Source organism: Salmo trutta, chromosome 20, assembly GCF_901001165.1.
Source record: "Salmo trutta chromosome 20, fSalTru1.1, whole genome shotgun sequence".
Classification (NCBI taxonomy): Eukaryota; Metazoa; Chordata; class Actinopteri; order Salmoniformes; family Salmonidae; genus Salmo; species Salmo trutta.
Genome location: NC_042976.1, coordinates 27,195,127 through 27,208,893, shown reverse-complemented (window position 1 = coordinate 27,208,893; position 13,767 = coordinate 27,195,127). Strand labels below are relative to the sequence as shown.

General features: G+C 45.5%; 2 protein-coding genes and 1 long non-coding RNA gene across 7 annotated transcripts in view; 2 read left to right on the top strand and 1 right to left on the bottom strand.

The window, feature by feature from the left end:
- The first annotated feature begins 3,145 nt into the window (after positions 1–3,145).
- On the top strand, positions 3,146–9,382 carry LOC115155807 (lysophosphatidic acid phosphatase type 6). 2 transcript variants are annotated; one of them, XM_029702772.1, is made up of 11 exons: positions 3,146–3,330; positions 3,846–4,080; positions 4,261–4,389; positions 5,042–5,172; positions 5,846–5,925; positions 6,001–6,088; positions 6,218–6,350; positions 6,495–6,595; positions 6,793–6,885; positions 7,093–7,258; positions 8,289–9,382. In XM_029702772.1, the coding sequence occupies exons 2-11, from the start codon at positions 3,856–3,858 to the stop codon at positions 8,421–8,423; spliced, it is 1,281 nt and encodes a 426-aa protein (XP_029558632.1). In that variant the 5' UTR covers positions 3,146–3,330; positions 3,846–3,855; the 3' UTR covers positions 8,424–9,382. The 2 variants fall into 2 exon arrangements, with proteins under 2 accessions (XP_029558632.1, XP_029558630.1); XM_029702770.1 differs by having other exon boundaries at positions 3,147–3,330; positions 3,841–4,080.
- LOC115155808 (uncharacterized) lies at positions 5,179–5,591 on the top strand. Its single transcript, XR_003868136.1, has 2 exons — positions 5,179–5,317; positions 5,418–5,591. It is a non-coding gene; the product is annotated as an uncharacterized LOC115155808 (long non-coding RNA).
- A 1,175-nt stretch (positions 9,383–10,557) lies between the features above and the next one.
- Positions 10,558–13,767, bottom strand: part of LOC115155806 (B-cell CLL/lymphoma 9 protein) — a 41,519-nt gene continuing 38,309 nt past the window's right edge. For 3 of the 4 annotated variants that reach the window (XM_029702768.1, XM_029702767.1, XM_029702769.1), the window contains 2 exons: positions 12,552–12,821; positions 10,558–12,370 (listed from right to left, as the gene is read on the bottom strand). In XM_029702768.1, coding sequence (XP_029558628.1) covers positions 11,316–12,370; positions 12,552–12,821 — 1,325 coding nt within the window. In that variant the 3' untranslated portion in view covers positions 10,558–11,315. The remainder of the gene's footprint in view (positions 12,371–12,551; positions 12,822–13,767) is intronic. The other variant, XR_003868135.1, reaches the window with a different exon arrangement.

Genomic DNA, 13,767 nt, shown 5'->3' with positions numbered 1-13,767 from the left:
AGCATTGTTATACTTGACCATAAGGATGATGGGATGTTAATTGCTTAAACTCAGAAACAACACCTGTGTGGAAACACCTGCTTTCAATATACTTTGTATCAATCATTTACTTGTGTTTCCATTATTTTGTCAGTTATCTGTACTTTAATGTGACTGTGTGAAACAGTTGATTGATTGTCACATTGGGAGCTATCTATCTCTTGGCAGTACATGTATTTTCATATTTGCTTAAATGTGATTTATTTTTGTTTAAATGTGAGGCTAGTCAGAAAATAACATGTCTAGGCCTGGAGGCTACTAAAGAAGGCATAACCACAACCTGTGAAGTTCTAAACTGATTTTGCACTAGGCTTTTGGGGTTTTGGAATATACAGCCCCCTTTATAATATCATGAATCATATTTTATTTTTCTATAGAGTAGAGGAACCTCTTTTGGAATGCCAACAGACTGGTTGCTGTTTCTCTGTGGACATTTCAATGTCATGTTCCTGTTCCTGTAAAGCCTGCAATAAAATAAAACTAACCTGTCAAATGAATTTGTCTGCCAGAAATGAATGTAACACAAACTTTCTCAGTAAAGTCGACCACAGCCCAAACATTTGTCCTCGATATGGTTGCCCTCAAGGAAATTAATTGACATTGAAACGCCACACTATGGCTAACTCTACACAAGACCTTCCCTCTATAGAAGCGCTCATCTGGTCGTCCAAGGAATGATTTTATACGGTATGGCAGGTCCTTCCTCAATTAGGGTACTCTGGGAAACACTGATCAAAACTATGTTTCCTACCCTCTACCCTGTCTACTGTAGGCCTGCATACATGCAATCTTACTAGTTGCAGATAGCCTTCATTCACATTACTGATTGTCTCCAATAAAATGAATAGGCTATCATTATCATCATTGGATATTCATTTTTTATCATATTGCCTGTCTGAACACATAGTCATTGTCCCGTGTGGCTCAGTTGGTAGAGCATGGTGTTTGTAACGCCAGGGTTGTGGGTTCGATTCCCATGGGGGACCAGTATGGAAAAGAAAAAAACATTTATGGAATGCATTCACTACTGTAAGTGGCTCTGGATAGGAGTGTCTGCTAAATGACTAAAATGTAAATGTATCAGCTTCATCATTAGATAATATAAATACATCATAACATCCAATGTGTATCTACTTTATGACTTACACACTAAAGTACACAAGATGTGTCTAAAGTTCAAGTCGCAGACAAGGCACTGGGGCGTTGATTCAATTCCAGTCAGTAAAAAGATTAAAAGATTTAGTTCACAAGTAAATCTCCACACATAAAACAATAGACCATAGGCCTATATTTATAATATGCATAAAATACAAAATAAAGGAAACACCAACATAAAGTGTCTCAATAGGGCGTTGGGCACCACGAGCCAGAACAGCTTTAATGCACCTTGGCAAGTGGCTGGTACTCTATTGGATTCTTCCGCAAGAAATTCCATCATTTGGTGTTTTGTTGCTGGTGGTAGATGTCTCAGGCGTCACTCCAGAATCTCCCATAAGTGTTCAATTGGGTTGAGATCTGGTGACTGAGATGGCCATGGCATATGGTTTACATCGTTTTCATGCCGATCAAGCCATTCAGTGACCACTCATGCCCTGTGGACGGGGCATTGTCATCCTAGGGCATAGCCATGTTAGATGACCCTAAGCATGATGGGATGTTCATTGCTTTTTTTCATTTATTTTTGTAACCTTTATTTCAAATAAAATCAAATCAAACTGTATTTGTCAGGTGCGCCGAATACAACAGGTATTCAGGTAGACCTTACCGTGAAATGCTTACTTACAAGACCTTAACGAACAGTGCAGATCAAGAAAGAGTTAAGAAAATATTTACCAAATAAACAAAAGTAAAAAATAATAAAAAGTAACACAACAAAGTAACAATAACAAGGCTATATACAGGGGGTACCGGTATCGAGTCAATATGCGGGGGTACAGGTTAGAGGTCATTTGTACATGTAGGTAGGGGTGAAGTGACTATACATAGATAATAAACAGCGAGTAGCAGCAGTGTAAAATCAAATGGAGATGGGGGGTGTTCATGTAAATAGTCCGGTGGCCATTTGATTAATTGTTCAGCAGTCTTATGGCTTGGGGGTAGAAGCTGTTAAGGAGCCTTTTGGTCCTAGACTTGGCGCTCCGGTACCGCTTGCCGTGCGGTAGCAGAGAAAACAGTCTTTAACTTGGGTGACTAGGGTCTTTGACAGTTTTTAGGGCCTTCCTCTGACACCGCCTAGTATATAGGTCCTGGATTGCAGGAAGCTTGGCCCCAGTGATGTACTGGGCCATGCACACTACCCTCTGTAGCGCATTACGGTCAGATGCCGAGCAGTTGCCATACCAGATGGTGATGCAACTGGTCACGATGCTCTCGATGGTGCAGCTGTAGAACATTTCATGGATCTGGGGACCCATGCCAAATTGTTTCAGTCTCCTGAGGGGGAAAAGGTGTTGATGTGCCCTCTTCACGACTGTTTTGGTGTGTTTGGACCATGTTAGTTTGTTGGTGATGTGGACACCAAGGAACTTGAAACTCTCAACCTGCTCCACTACAGCCCAGTCGATGTTAATGGGGCCTGTTCGGCCTGCCTTTTCCTGTAGTCCACAATCAGCTCCTTTGTCTTGCTCACATTGAGTGAGAGGTTCTTGTCCTGGCACCACACTGCCAGGTCTCTGACCTCCTCCCTATAGGCTGTCTCAACCTGCAGGCAAATCAGTTAAGAACAAATTCTTATTTACAATGGCGGCCTACCCCAGCCAAACCCCAACCCGGACGATGATGGGCCAAATTGTGCACCACCCTATGGGACTCCGGTAATCATACCAGAGTCTGTAGTGACACCTCCAGCACTGAGATGCAGTGGCTTAGACCGCTGCGCCACTCTGAGCCCCTTAATTAACTCAGGAACTACACTTGTGTGGAAGCACCGGCTTTCAATATACTTGTATGACTCATTTACTCAAGGGTTTCCCTTATTTTTGGTAATTACCTGTATATTGTCTGTTTAGCTTTAATTTTATTTCCCACTTCATACATTATTGCGCTATATTTATATGCGCACCACGCTGTGCTTACGGTAATGAGGGGCATGGGAGGGAAATGACGCATGTGGGTAGCTTTTCCGTGAAGAGCAGTTTCACTTTCAAAGCATGGATCACACCAGAAATGACTACATATTCCAAAAAACATCTTGTCCCTAGCCGGGTGCCGTGTTTTCAAAATACACTGAGTTAGTCGATGTCTTTTATTTGTTTTTAAACTAGTTAATAACTGTTCCAGTGGTATTTAAACGTAAGTACTGTACATTTGAGTTCAACATCTTGTGCCGTTGAAGTAGCTAAAGAGCTAGCTAACCCGAAAATGAATCAATTTCTGGTTAGCTAGTTAACGTTACATATTTAGCTAACGTTACTTGAATGGCTTTGACATTAGTTGAGATATCGACTGTATCGCTAGCTAGCTAGCTAACCTCATCAGTCTGCAGCACATTCTCAATATTGACATATATTGACTAACGTTAGTTTACCTACACAGCCAGCTTGTTTCAAACGCCTGCTTCATAACTTGCTACCATCGACACCAAAAGATCAAGTGCCAGGTTTACCCAGAATGTAGTTGTATACAGTACGTTACCTAGATAACGTTAGCTACCGAAAAAGAAAGATTGGAATAACGTTTGCTAACGTTAGCTAAAATCTTATGCAGATCACTAAACATGGTTAACGTTAGCTGCAAATGATAGGCAGTGTGCTAGCTAGCAAGCTATGTTCAATGTTGGTATTGTGTGGTCTGTCTCGGCAGTATAGTAACGTAAGCATGAGGACGAGGAACCTCTGGACCAAAGCAGGTGTTTTGGGCTCGGTGTCCATGGCGTTTGGATCCATGCTCTGGTCTCATAAGAAGACAGAACCAACTCAGACGGATTCGGGTTCGGCCCGCACATGCACGGAACCACCTTTTCCTTACGAGCTCAAACTTGTGCAAGTCCTGTTCCGCCACGGAGCCCGAACCCCGCTGAAGTCTATACCAGGCATCATGGAGGTGAGAGGCCACCTGTGTCACACAAGAACATCTGACAGACCTGATGCTCTGTCTCCCAGTACTTAAAGTTGAGGGAAAGCCATTCATCTTAGCCTGATCTCCAAGACAAGGCATATGAAGGTATGTTCACCAGCATCTGGAAGTCTAACCTTTTTCCTTGTCCTGTCCTGTCTGTATCAGGCCCAGTGGGTGCCTAACCTCCTGGAACCCCCAGCACACACACAGATCAACTATGTGGTGACAGACCTGGAAGGAGGTCCACGGCCGCCCTCACCGGTGGAGGACAGCTACCGGGCCAACATACTGACCGTGAGTGTGCCTGTGTCTGTTAGCGAGCAGAGGAAGTAATGCCTAGAGAGATAAGGAAAGGAGTAGGCAGCGCTTGGATAAGTACGGTTAATGGGTTTAAGTTGTCACGTCGGTGTGCTGGCATGGACTCCATACAGACATATGTCACTGTCACTTACTGGGTTACTCACAGCCAGCTGTCAACCATTAGGATTTCCCTCTCCAGACCAGTAACATCACACACCACACTGGCACGACGTGTCAGGATCGAAATTCTAGTTGCCCATTAAATCTATTAGTGGTCTTTGAGGGTAGGGGTCATCATAAAGCAGACCGTCTCCTGAGGCTTAGACCAGGGGCTGTATCTCAGCTAAAGGCCTGTTCAAGTGAAAGAACAATCTATGGTTCACTCTGACTCAGCTCTGACTGTTATGGTCTGGACCTGGTAATGAGGGAACGAACAGATAACCAATGAGCATATACCGAGAGATTTGTCCTTCACTCAGCGGGAGATTGCTGGGAGACTCTCCGGAGGATTGTGTCTGTCTCACGGTGCACCTGGCATACCACAGTACAACTCCGCGGATACACAATGGATAGACACAGGTGATGCCATTTTGGATTGACTATCTTGGCAACCTTTGACTCCTGACCCTGTTCCTCTCCCCTGCAGGGAGGTACGTACCCAGGTCAGCTCACCACGGTGGGCATGCAGCAGCTGTATGAGCTGGGAGAGAGGCTGAGGAAGAGATACATCCAGGACACAGCCTTCCTCAACCCCACCTTCAGCCCTACAGAGGTTTAGTAAGTACCACAGCCATCCTCAACCCCACCTTCAGTCCTACAGAGGTCAAGTAAGTACCACAGCCATCCTCAACCCCACTTTCAGTCCTACAGAGGTTTAGTAAGTACCACAGCCATCCTCAACCCCACCTTCAGTCCTACAGAGGTTTAGTAAGTACCACAGCCATCCTCAACCCCACTTTCAGTCCTACAGAGGTTTAGTAAGTACCACAGCCATCCTCAACCCCACCTTCAGTCCTACAGAGGTCAAGTAAGTACAGACACATCATGTGATCATCACCAGTAGCCTGGTAGTCACATCTGGTTCTGTAGCCAACTCCCTCTTTGTTTTGCTTGACAACGTTACAGGGTATAGCAGAAATATCTGGGCCCCAGGTTAGGTAACATAATGTACTGTTATTACTTTATGGATCTAAAAAGGAAAACACTGAATACAAGGATGTGAACTTGAGCTTTACATTTACTAAAGTAATTAGCAATGGCATAATTACATTGCTCATACACTGCATGACTATCGGTGCTCGGTCCATGAGTAGTTAACAGAACAAGAACATACCGTACAGGTTGATAACTGATTATGGTAAAGTACACTCCTACTACAACACGATTGTAAGATCTGTGACAGAGTACATGTAGCCTACAAGACATTGATATATTATTCTCTCTCTCCCAGTGTGCGTTCCACTAACATTGTGAGAACCATAGAGTCTGCCAAGTGCCTGGTGGCAGGGCTGTTCTATCAAAGCCAGAGAGGTAGGTGTCAGTTTGTGTTTGTGTGTCATAGGAAATACTGGTCTATCTCCTAATGTTGCTCCCCCTCTCCTGAAGACATGGTTCCCATTCTGACGACTGAGGCAGAGTCAGAGATCCTGTACCCTAACTACCATGGATGCAGACTGCTCAAACTCCTCAGCGGGTGAGTGGCTGTCTGGGTCCCTTTTCTTGTTGATTTTTGTGATTGGCTGGATCCCTCACTCATTGATTTTTGTGATTGGATGTTTCTCTCGTGTTGGTTTTTGTGATTGGCTGTGTCTGTGTGCTGTAGTCATCGCTGGGCGGAGTCATCCACTCTGCCAGACATTGCTGCGGACCTGAGCAGCATCAAGAGTGCTCTGGGCATTGCTGCCCAACAACGGGTTGACTTCATCCTCATCAGGGATGACATGGTGGCAAGAGAGGTGACAGAAAACAACAAAAATACAATACCATGTCTAAAAAATATATTTTTGTTACCAAAGTTGATTATGTGGTCAAAAGATATGAGTGGTACTATCACTGCATTGCATTGCCATTTTAACGTTACAATATGTGTGTTCAAACAGACCCACGGCCTACCCTGCCCACCAGTCCTTGACTCCTGGAGAAACACAGTGGAGAGGAGAGCTGTGGAGATGATCTACCACATCTACGAACCCAGCAAGAGGTCAAAGGGCAGAGGGATTTAAATACAGGGGGTCGGGGAGTAGAACACACAGAAAATAGTTCCCTGTTCCATGAGCATATGCTTCCTTATTCCACATTATGAAATCACAGTCCACTGTGCATTAGAGGTGTTTTAAAAAAATCACCCAAGACAGTTGTTTTCTTAATCTTCTCTGGGGTTGGTGTGTTGCGGACTAGGGAGAACCTGCAGCTGTGTGTGGGTCCCCTCCTGCATATCCTAATGGGCAACATAGAAGATAAACTACAGGACACAACCTCAGAGCCTAACAGGTGAACTACTGTAACATTAACATTAACCTGTCCATAGAACAGAGCCAGTAGCAGAGATTTGTAGAGCTGCAGTTCTCAACCCAACCACTTGATGGTAGCAAATGTCCTTTTCCGAATGGCACATCCTTAGAACGTTTTGTTCCCCACCCCTAGTCGTTGCTAAACATCAGAAATCTGAGGGCATTTATGCATATGTTTCTCTGTCAGGAAGCTCTTCCTTTACTCTGCCCACGACACCACTCTGATACCCTGTCTCATGGCTCTGGGGATTTTTGACATGCGATGGCCACCGTACGCTTCAGACATCACCCTGGAGCTGCACCAGCACCGGCAGACCAAAGAGGCCTTCGTCAAAGTGTCCTACATTGGCCAGGTAGGCTAGGGAGGATGCAGGGCTCACAGAAGTGTGCACATAATATTGAAACAATTTCCAGACTCTGTTTCTCTCCGAGAGTCAGTGATCTGTTTGTATAGCTAGGTTTCCATCCAATGGTGAAGGTGCATAAAGATGGAGGAATTCAGATATGACATCATTGTTTTTAGCACTATCCACAGAGTTCTTAAACTACGGCGCGCAACATGGTCCAATGTGCCAGTAAATCAGCACAATTCATTTTTTTCAAAATGCCGCAGTATTCGAGCTAGAATTGGGATCATGTATACTGTGCTAATGCTAATATAAAAAAAGAGTAATGGAGAACATTGTACAATACGGCGAGCTGAGCAAAGGAGACATTTGTGGTAAGTACAGGGGGGGCCACCATCTATATGCACCTTCGCTATTGGCGACAGATTTTCATGTGAATATTCTAAAATCCGCATAAAGAAAATGTTTTCACCAAACTGACTTGTTGCGGATAAAAAATAATCAATGCATGTACAATGTACTTTTTTGCTAAAGTTTAGTGTTTCCATGGCGTTTAACTCTACTGATAGTTTTGTCACAACTGTTGCGTTAAATAGCAAATGTGCCTCCTCTCCTCTTGGCACATGTGGCAGGCTAGTCTTCATGATGAGATTATTGTGGATACTATCTATTTGTCAAACGGCAGTGGTGCATCGATCATCATGTCACCAGAATACGACCCTCAATATTTATTGGAAAGGAGCATCAAGCTCATCACCTTGAACTTCACAGGGTGGTGAAAGTGCATCATAACTTATTTCATCTGTAGCCTAATAAACTGCATGGTTTACTGAGTCAGTTTTCACCATTTCTCGCATAATACATTTTACCAATACAAAAAGGTCCCACAATGTTGAACGAACAAATGATCTGCATTTATAAAACCACAGCTGTCATGATTTTATTATTTTAGACTTCATGACTTTACTCACATAACTGGATGGAAACGTGGTTAGTGTCTTTCTGACACATTCTTTATTTTGATCCGTCTCTGTAGGACCAGTTGGTTCCAGGCTGTAGTGGAGTCTACTGCCCCCTGCAGGAGTTCAAGCAGGCCCTATCCAACTACTCACTGACCTTTGAGCTCTACGAGTCACTCTGCAACCGCACAAAGGGCGTGGCTGACCCCTGAGGCTTCTGCGACCCCCAGCTCTACCCCATGCACTCACTGTTACCAGCCACCATGTTTACATCCCACCAGAGACATCCACTCTCCAGCCCTAGCCTAGCATTTGCCTATCGCTAGCCAGTGTATTACAACAGAGGTTTTCAAAGTGTGAGTACGCAGTTGTCTTAAAGCTCATTGAAGGAAGGCCCGCTGTCTCAGACTTTGAAAACGGCTGTATTACAGTACAAACTGTATGTTAGGATACCTCACTGTCTAAACGCACAAATATAGCTTCACTGTCAAAGTGTATAACTGGCTTTGAAACCACATCCAGCTGATATCAGGGCAATGGGCATCCTGTGTGTTACTGCTCATACTGGTTAAGATGAAGACAGTTTTACTTAGAGGTCTTAATTATTTAAATGATCTGGTGATAATATAATCTGCCTAAAAAAATAAGTATGTGTTACCAATTTATATTCATATGTTTACATTCTGTGACTATGCACGCAGTATATCTGATTACTTTATGCACAGCACTATAAATTATAGTGCACCAGATTCTAGATATTTACTCTCTGAAATATGTTCTGGCTTTGTTGCTTTTTAGAGTGAACTAAATTTCTTCATATCAAACTACAATCTTTTCCTCAGGGGATAACCAAGCACATCATGTACGTAGTGTTCATAAACCAAGGGAACCAAAATGTGTGTGTGTGCACGTTTACCCACTCCAAATCATTCATTTTAGAACCTGTTAAAAGGGAATTAAAAATCTGTTGTGAGTGAAACAGTAGGTGCCTTTTTTTAGGAATTTGTTGATTGTATAAATTAAATGCATGGACCTATGAGCAAATATACACACCCACACTGGAGTGATTTAATTTGCTTGTTAGTTGTATGCCAAATCATGGAGAGTTGCCCTGAAATTCTTTGACTTTGCTTTGGAGTGGTGGAGAGAAATAAAAGAGAGTTGGTCAAGGCTTTGTCTCTCACTACTGTGCAGCATAGCAATGCAAATTGTGGTCCAATCTCAACACCAGTGGTCATATATGGTCAGTCAGTAGGCCTCGTAAGGATACCTGAACCTCACCTTTCATGTTGTATTAGAATTCAGGGGTATTCAACTCTTACCCTACGAGGTCTGGAGCCTGCTTGTTTTCTGTTCTACCTGCTAATTAATTGCACCTACCTTTTGTCCCAGGTCTAAATAAGTCCCTGATTAGAGTGGAACAATGGCACTGTGATACATTGCAGTTTTGATCCACTCAAACACGGCCAATATCTTTTGTCTTCCATTGCCACAGACTTGGCAGACGTCTCTGTACCAAAGAGGTACACATGACAAGCTTACACAGATGGGTGAGGAAGTCAAATCTATGCTAAGTAGGGATCTTAGTTTTTCCTGACCATGTGACTTGAGCAGTAATGTAATGTTATATGGTCTGGAAAAACTCTGGCCCTAGATGATGTTGGTGGTCAGATTTCTGTCTGGCTTTCTTGATACCCTGTCCCACTAATGTCAGACCACCATACATACAGCCCCTGACTAGCTCACTGACTGAGGCCTGTCCCACTGTCTGAGACCACCATACATACAGCCCCTGACTAGCTCACTGACTGAGGCCTGTCCCACTGTCTGAGACCACCATACATACAGCCCCTGACTAGCTCACTGACTGAGACCTGTCCCACTGTCTGAGACCACCATACATACAGCCCCTGACTAGCTCACTGACTGAGGCCTGTCCCACTAATGTCTGAGACCACCATACATACAGCCCCTGACGAGCTCACTGACTGAGGCCTGTCCCACTGTCTGAGACCACCATACATACAGCCCCTGACTAGCTCACGGACTGAGGCCTGTCCCACTGTCTGAGACCACCATACATACAGCCCCTGACTAGCTCACTGACTGAGACCTGTCCCACTAATGTCTGAGACGACTATAAAGTACATGACGAGCTCACCAGTTCTACAGTCTGATCCCACTCAGTTCATTTTCTATGAGATTAATGCTGTGGGAATGATATTCCAGAGTCAATAGAAGAACAAACAGCAACAGGAATAAGAAACGGAGCACACAGAACAGTACTACCGCTATTCACACTGACTGGCTGGTTGAAATGTTCAAATGTAGAAAGAAGACACTTCCTTTGATCCATGTTTGTGCTTTTTTAATAATACTAGTATCTTTGAGGTCATAGTTTGGTTTGTTATACACTGGAGTTACAAAGGAAATTAAAATAGCCCACCAATGGAAAACAGTACTGTTCTTTAGTGGGGCATCCCTCCCCCAATGAAATGTGGATAAGAGAGCTTAGAGGTCATTGATAGAATCCCTATACATACTTACAACAAAAACACACACACAGTCATACTGGACAGAAATAGTTAAAACCATGGAGCCAGAGAGAAGATGGAGTTCCATTGAAATCTTCTCAAAGTACGATTTTATTCCACAAAGTCTTTATGTTTGTTATCCATTACCGGACAAATCCATTGTTGATTTTGAACTGATTTGAAAAAGTCGATGTACAGTCCTCCAAGGTGGTTCACTCCATTCCTCTCCGATGCTCAACTCACCCTTATAATCAGAGATTTAAAAGAAAAAAAACACTTGAACAGTTTAAATTGACATTGAAGCACAGCAATCCCATACATTCAGACATTTCTGAAGAGACTAAATGAAATGCTTGTGGTAAAAGACAAGTACTGGGCTATGTAGCTCCCACAAGCCATTAACTACCCACTCCTCTGCACTACATGTTTCAATCCAGAGAACCCACCTCTGTCTTTCATTCCTTACTTCCTGCGTTTTAATCCATCTTTTATCTGCTGTGAGACTTATTCCATCCTCATACTGTATATCGGCTCAGAACATTCAAGGTCCAAGATTCTATGAGTTGTGTGTTAGAACATTCCGGGCCCTGGGCTGAACCCCATGTCCATGTCCCTGCCACGCTGCCTCATATGCCCCCCCATCATCATCGTCTGCTGGGGGGGGGCACCCATGCCTTGTAGTGACATCATCATATTGGGCGACCCCCCAGGCCCAGGGTGGTTGTAGAGCACTCCCCTCTCCTTCCCCTGCATCATGCCCCCCGGACCCCCAGGTGACATCATCCGGTGCTGGGGTCCCATCATTCCCTGACCCATGAACCCTGGGGGCCCATGCGGCCGCATATGATTGTGGGAAGGGTTTCCCATGGGCATGTCCTGGGGGGCCATACCACCTCCCGGCCCCCCAGGCATCCCCCCCATCCCTTGCATGGACATGCCCATCCTGGGCGGGCCCTCCCCCATCATACCCTGCATCATCCCCTGCATGTGTGGAGGTTTCCCCCCTGGGCCGGGCCCATCTCCTCCTCCCCTAGGGTAGTAGGACAGAGTCTGGCTGGGCTTCTCTGATGGGATGATCCTGGACAGGTCAAACTCTGGCATACCGGATGCTCCTGTTCGCATCACTTCATGCAGATCTGTATCACTGAACTCTCCCTGCATGTTGAACTGCGGTCCTCCAGGGTTGTTGGGCCTACCCCCGTCACCTCCCCCTCCATGGGGCATGTTCCCCATCCGACCCCCCATAGGACCCCCCTCTCCCTGGAAGCCCATGGGATGTCCTGGGAAGCCCTGGGGCCCGGGGCCGTTGTGGGGGGAGAAGGGACCCTGCTGGGAGGGGGACTGGGGCAGGGGGTAGCCCTGCACTCGGTGGGGGTAGCCCATGCGCCCCTGGGGCATCATCTGGGGGTTGCCCATGCCTTGGTCCTGGGGGTTGGGGGGCATCATCATGCCATGGGGCATCATGCCCGGGCCAACGTTGGGAGAGGGCATCTGCTGGGGCATGCCGTGGGAGAGAGGCTGGGAGCCCATGGGGGTCATACCCAGGGGGCTGAGGGCAGGCATGGAGCCAGAGGAGCCGGGGCCCATCATACGAGGAGGACCTTGGTGCTGGTTCATTCCCATACCTACAGAGGGCCACAGAGAGAGACAGAGGGATGTTATTGCACCATACAACACAGACAGCATGTTATCATTTCAAACCTACATCAAGTGGAGTAAACAGAGTCACACCTCTATGAAAAAGGGTTCAAAAAACATCTCAAAAGAGGTTTAACATGACTTCTAGGCATGTCTCCATCGACTCACCATTGTTGTTCATGGGGGGTAGATTTGGGGAGCGCGCGGGGGGCGAGTCGTCGTCCGAGCTCGCCACCGTCTTGATGGCGTCGTGGTAGAGGGGGGTGGAGCTTGGCATGGCGAACTTAGACATGCGTGACATCATGATGGAGAGGGGGTTCTGGGATAGCGTGGGTTCGGGGGGGAGGGAATAGGGGCTGCCGGTCGGGGCGACACCTGGACCCCCCTGGAGGGGCATGGGGCCAGACTGGGCTCCTGACGAGGGGGGGGCGTTACCACCTGGTGAGAGGGGAGAGAGAGATGAAATATAAGAACTATTTACCTTAGGTAGCAAAACATATCCTGGTTTGAAATAGATATATAAGGGACATTGTGGCAAACACATTTTAGATACAGACATACAATACATGTGTATCACACCAGGCCGTGATTGGGAGTCCCATAGGGCGGCGCACAACTGGCCCAGCGTCGTCCGGGTTTGGCCGGTGTAGGCCGTCATTGTAAATAAGAATTTGTTCTTAACTGACTTGCCTAGTTAAATAAAGGTTAAATTAAACTTTAAAATGTTTTAATTGTAAATAATGACGTGAATTAATTTAGATAGTGCCGTTACATGGCCACAAGGGGGTGTGATTTCCCTGAAAAGGGGGAGTGTTTCTGCTTTGGGAAAATGTGTTTAGATGGATGAGAATGATGCTTTCAATTGACTTATAAATTACATGATTTAAAGATGACTGATTGAGACAAATGCTAGCCTGCCTGATACACAACACAGAGGTCTATTCAGACCTCTTGGACAACAGACATTACAAAACAGCCCTCTATTAAAGACGTTAGGTCATCTTCACCCAATCATCATTCAAGAGAAAGGTAGTAAGTATTAAAATCTCTTTGAAAATGAATATTATCTCTGTCTTGAAATTGAAATACACATTTCTTATGTTGTTTATCACAGCAGTTGAGAGAAAGAGGGGGAGAGAGAGATGAGACAGCCTATAGGGAGGAGGTCAGAGACCTCAGCAAGACAAAGGAGCTGATCGTGGACTACCGGAAAAGGAGGGTCGAGCACGCGCCCATTCACATCGACGGGGCTGTAGTAAAGAGGGTCGAGAGCTTCAAGTTCCTCAGGTGTCCACATCACTAATGATCTACCATGGTCCACACACACACACACCAACACAGTCGTGAAGAGGGCACGACAACGCCTCGTCCCCCTCAGGAGGCT

Coding starts and splice junctions, on each gene's coding strand:
- LOC115155807 (XM_029702772.1), top strand. CDS start 3,856: ATGAGGACGAGGAACCTCTGGACCAAAGCAGGTGTTTTGGGCTCGGTG. Junction 6,089..6,217: donor CTGCTCAAACTCCTCAGCGG/GTGAGTGGCTGT, acceptor TGTGTGCTGTAG/TCATCGCTGGGCGGAGTCAT. Junction 7,259..8,288: donor AAGTGTCCTACATTGGCCAG/GTAGGCTAGGGA, acceptor CCGTCTCTGTAG/GACCAGTTGGTTCCAGGCTG.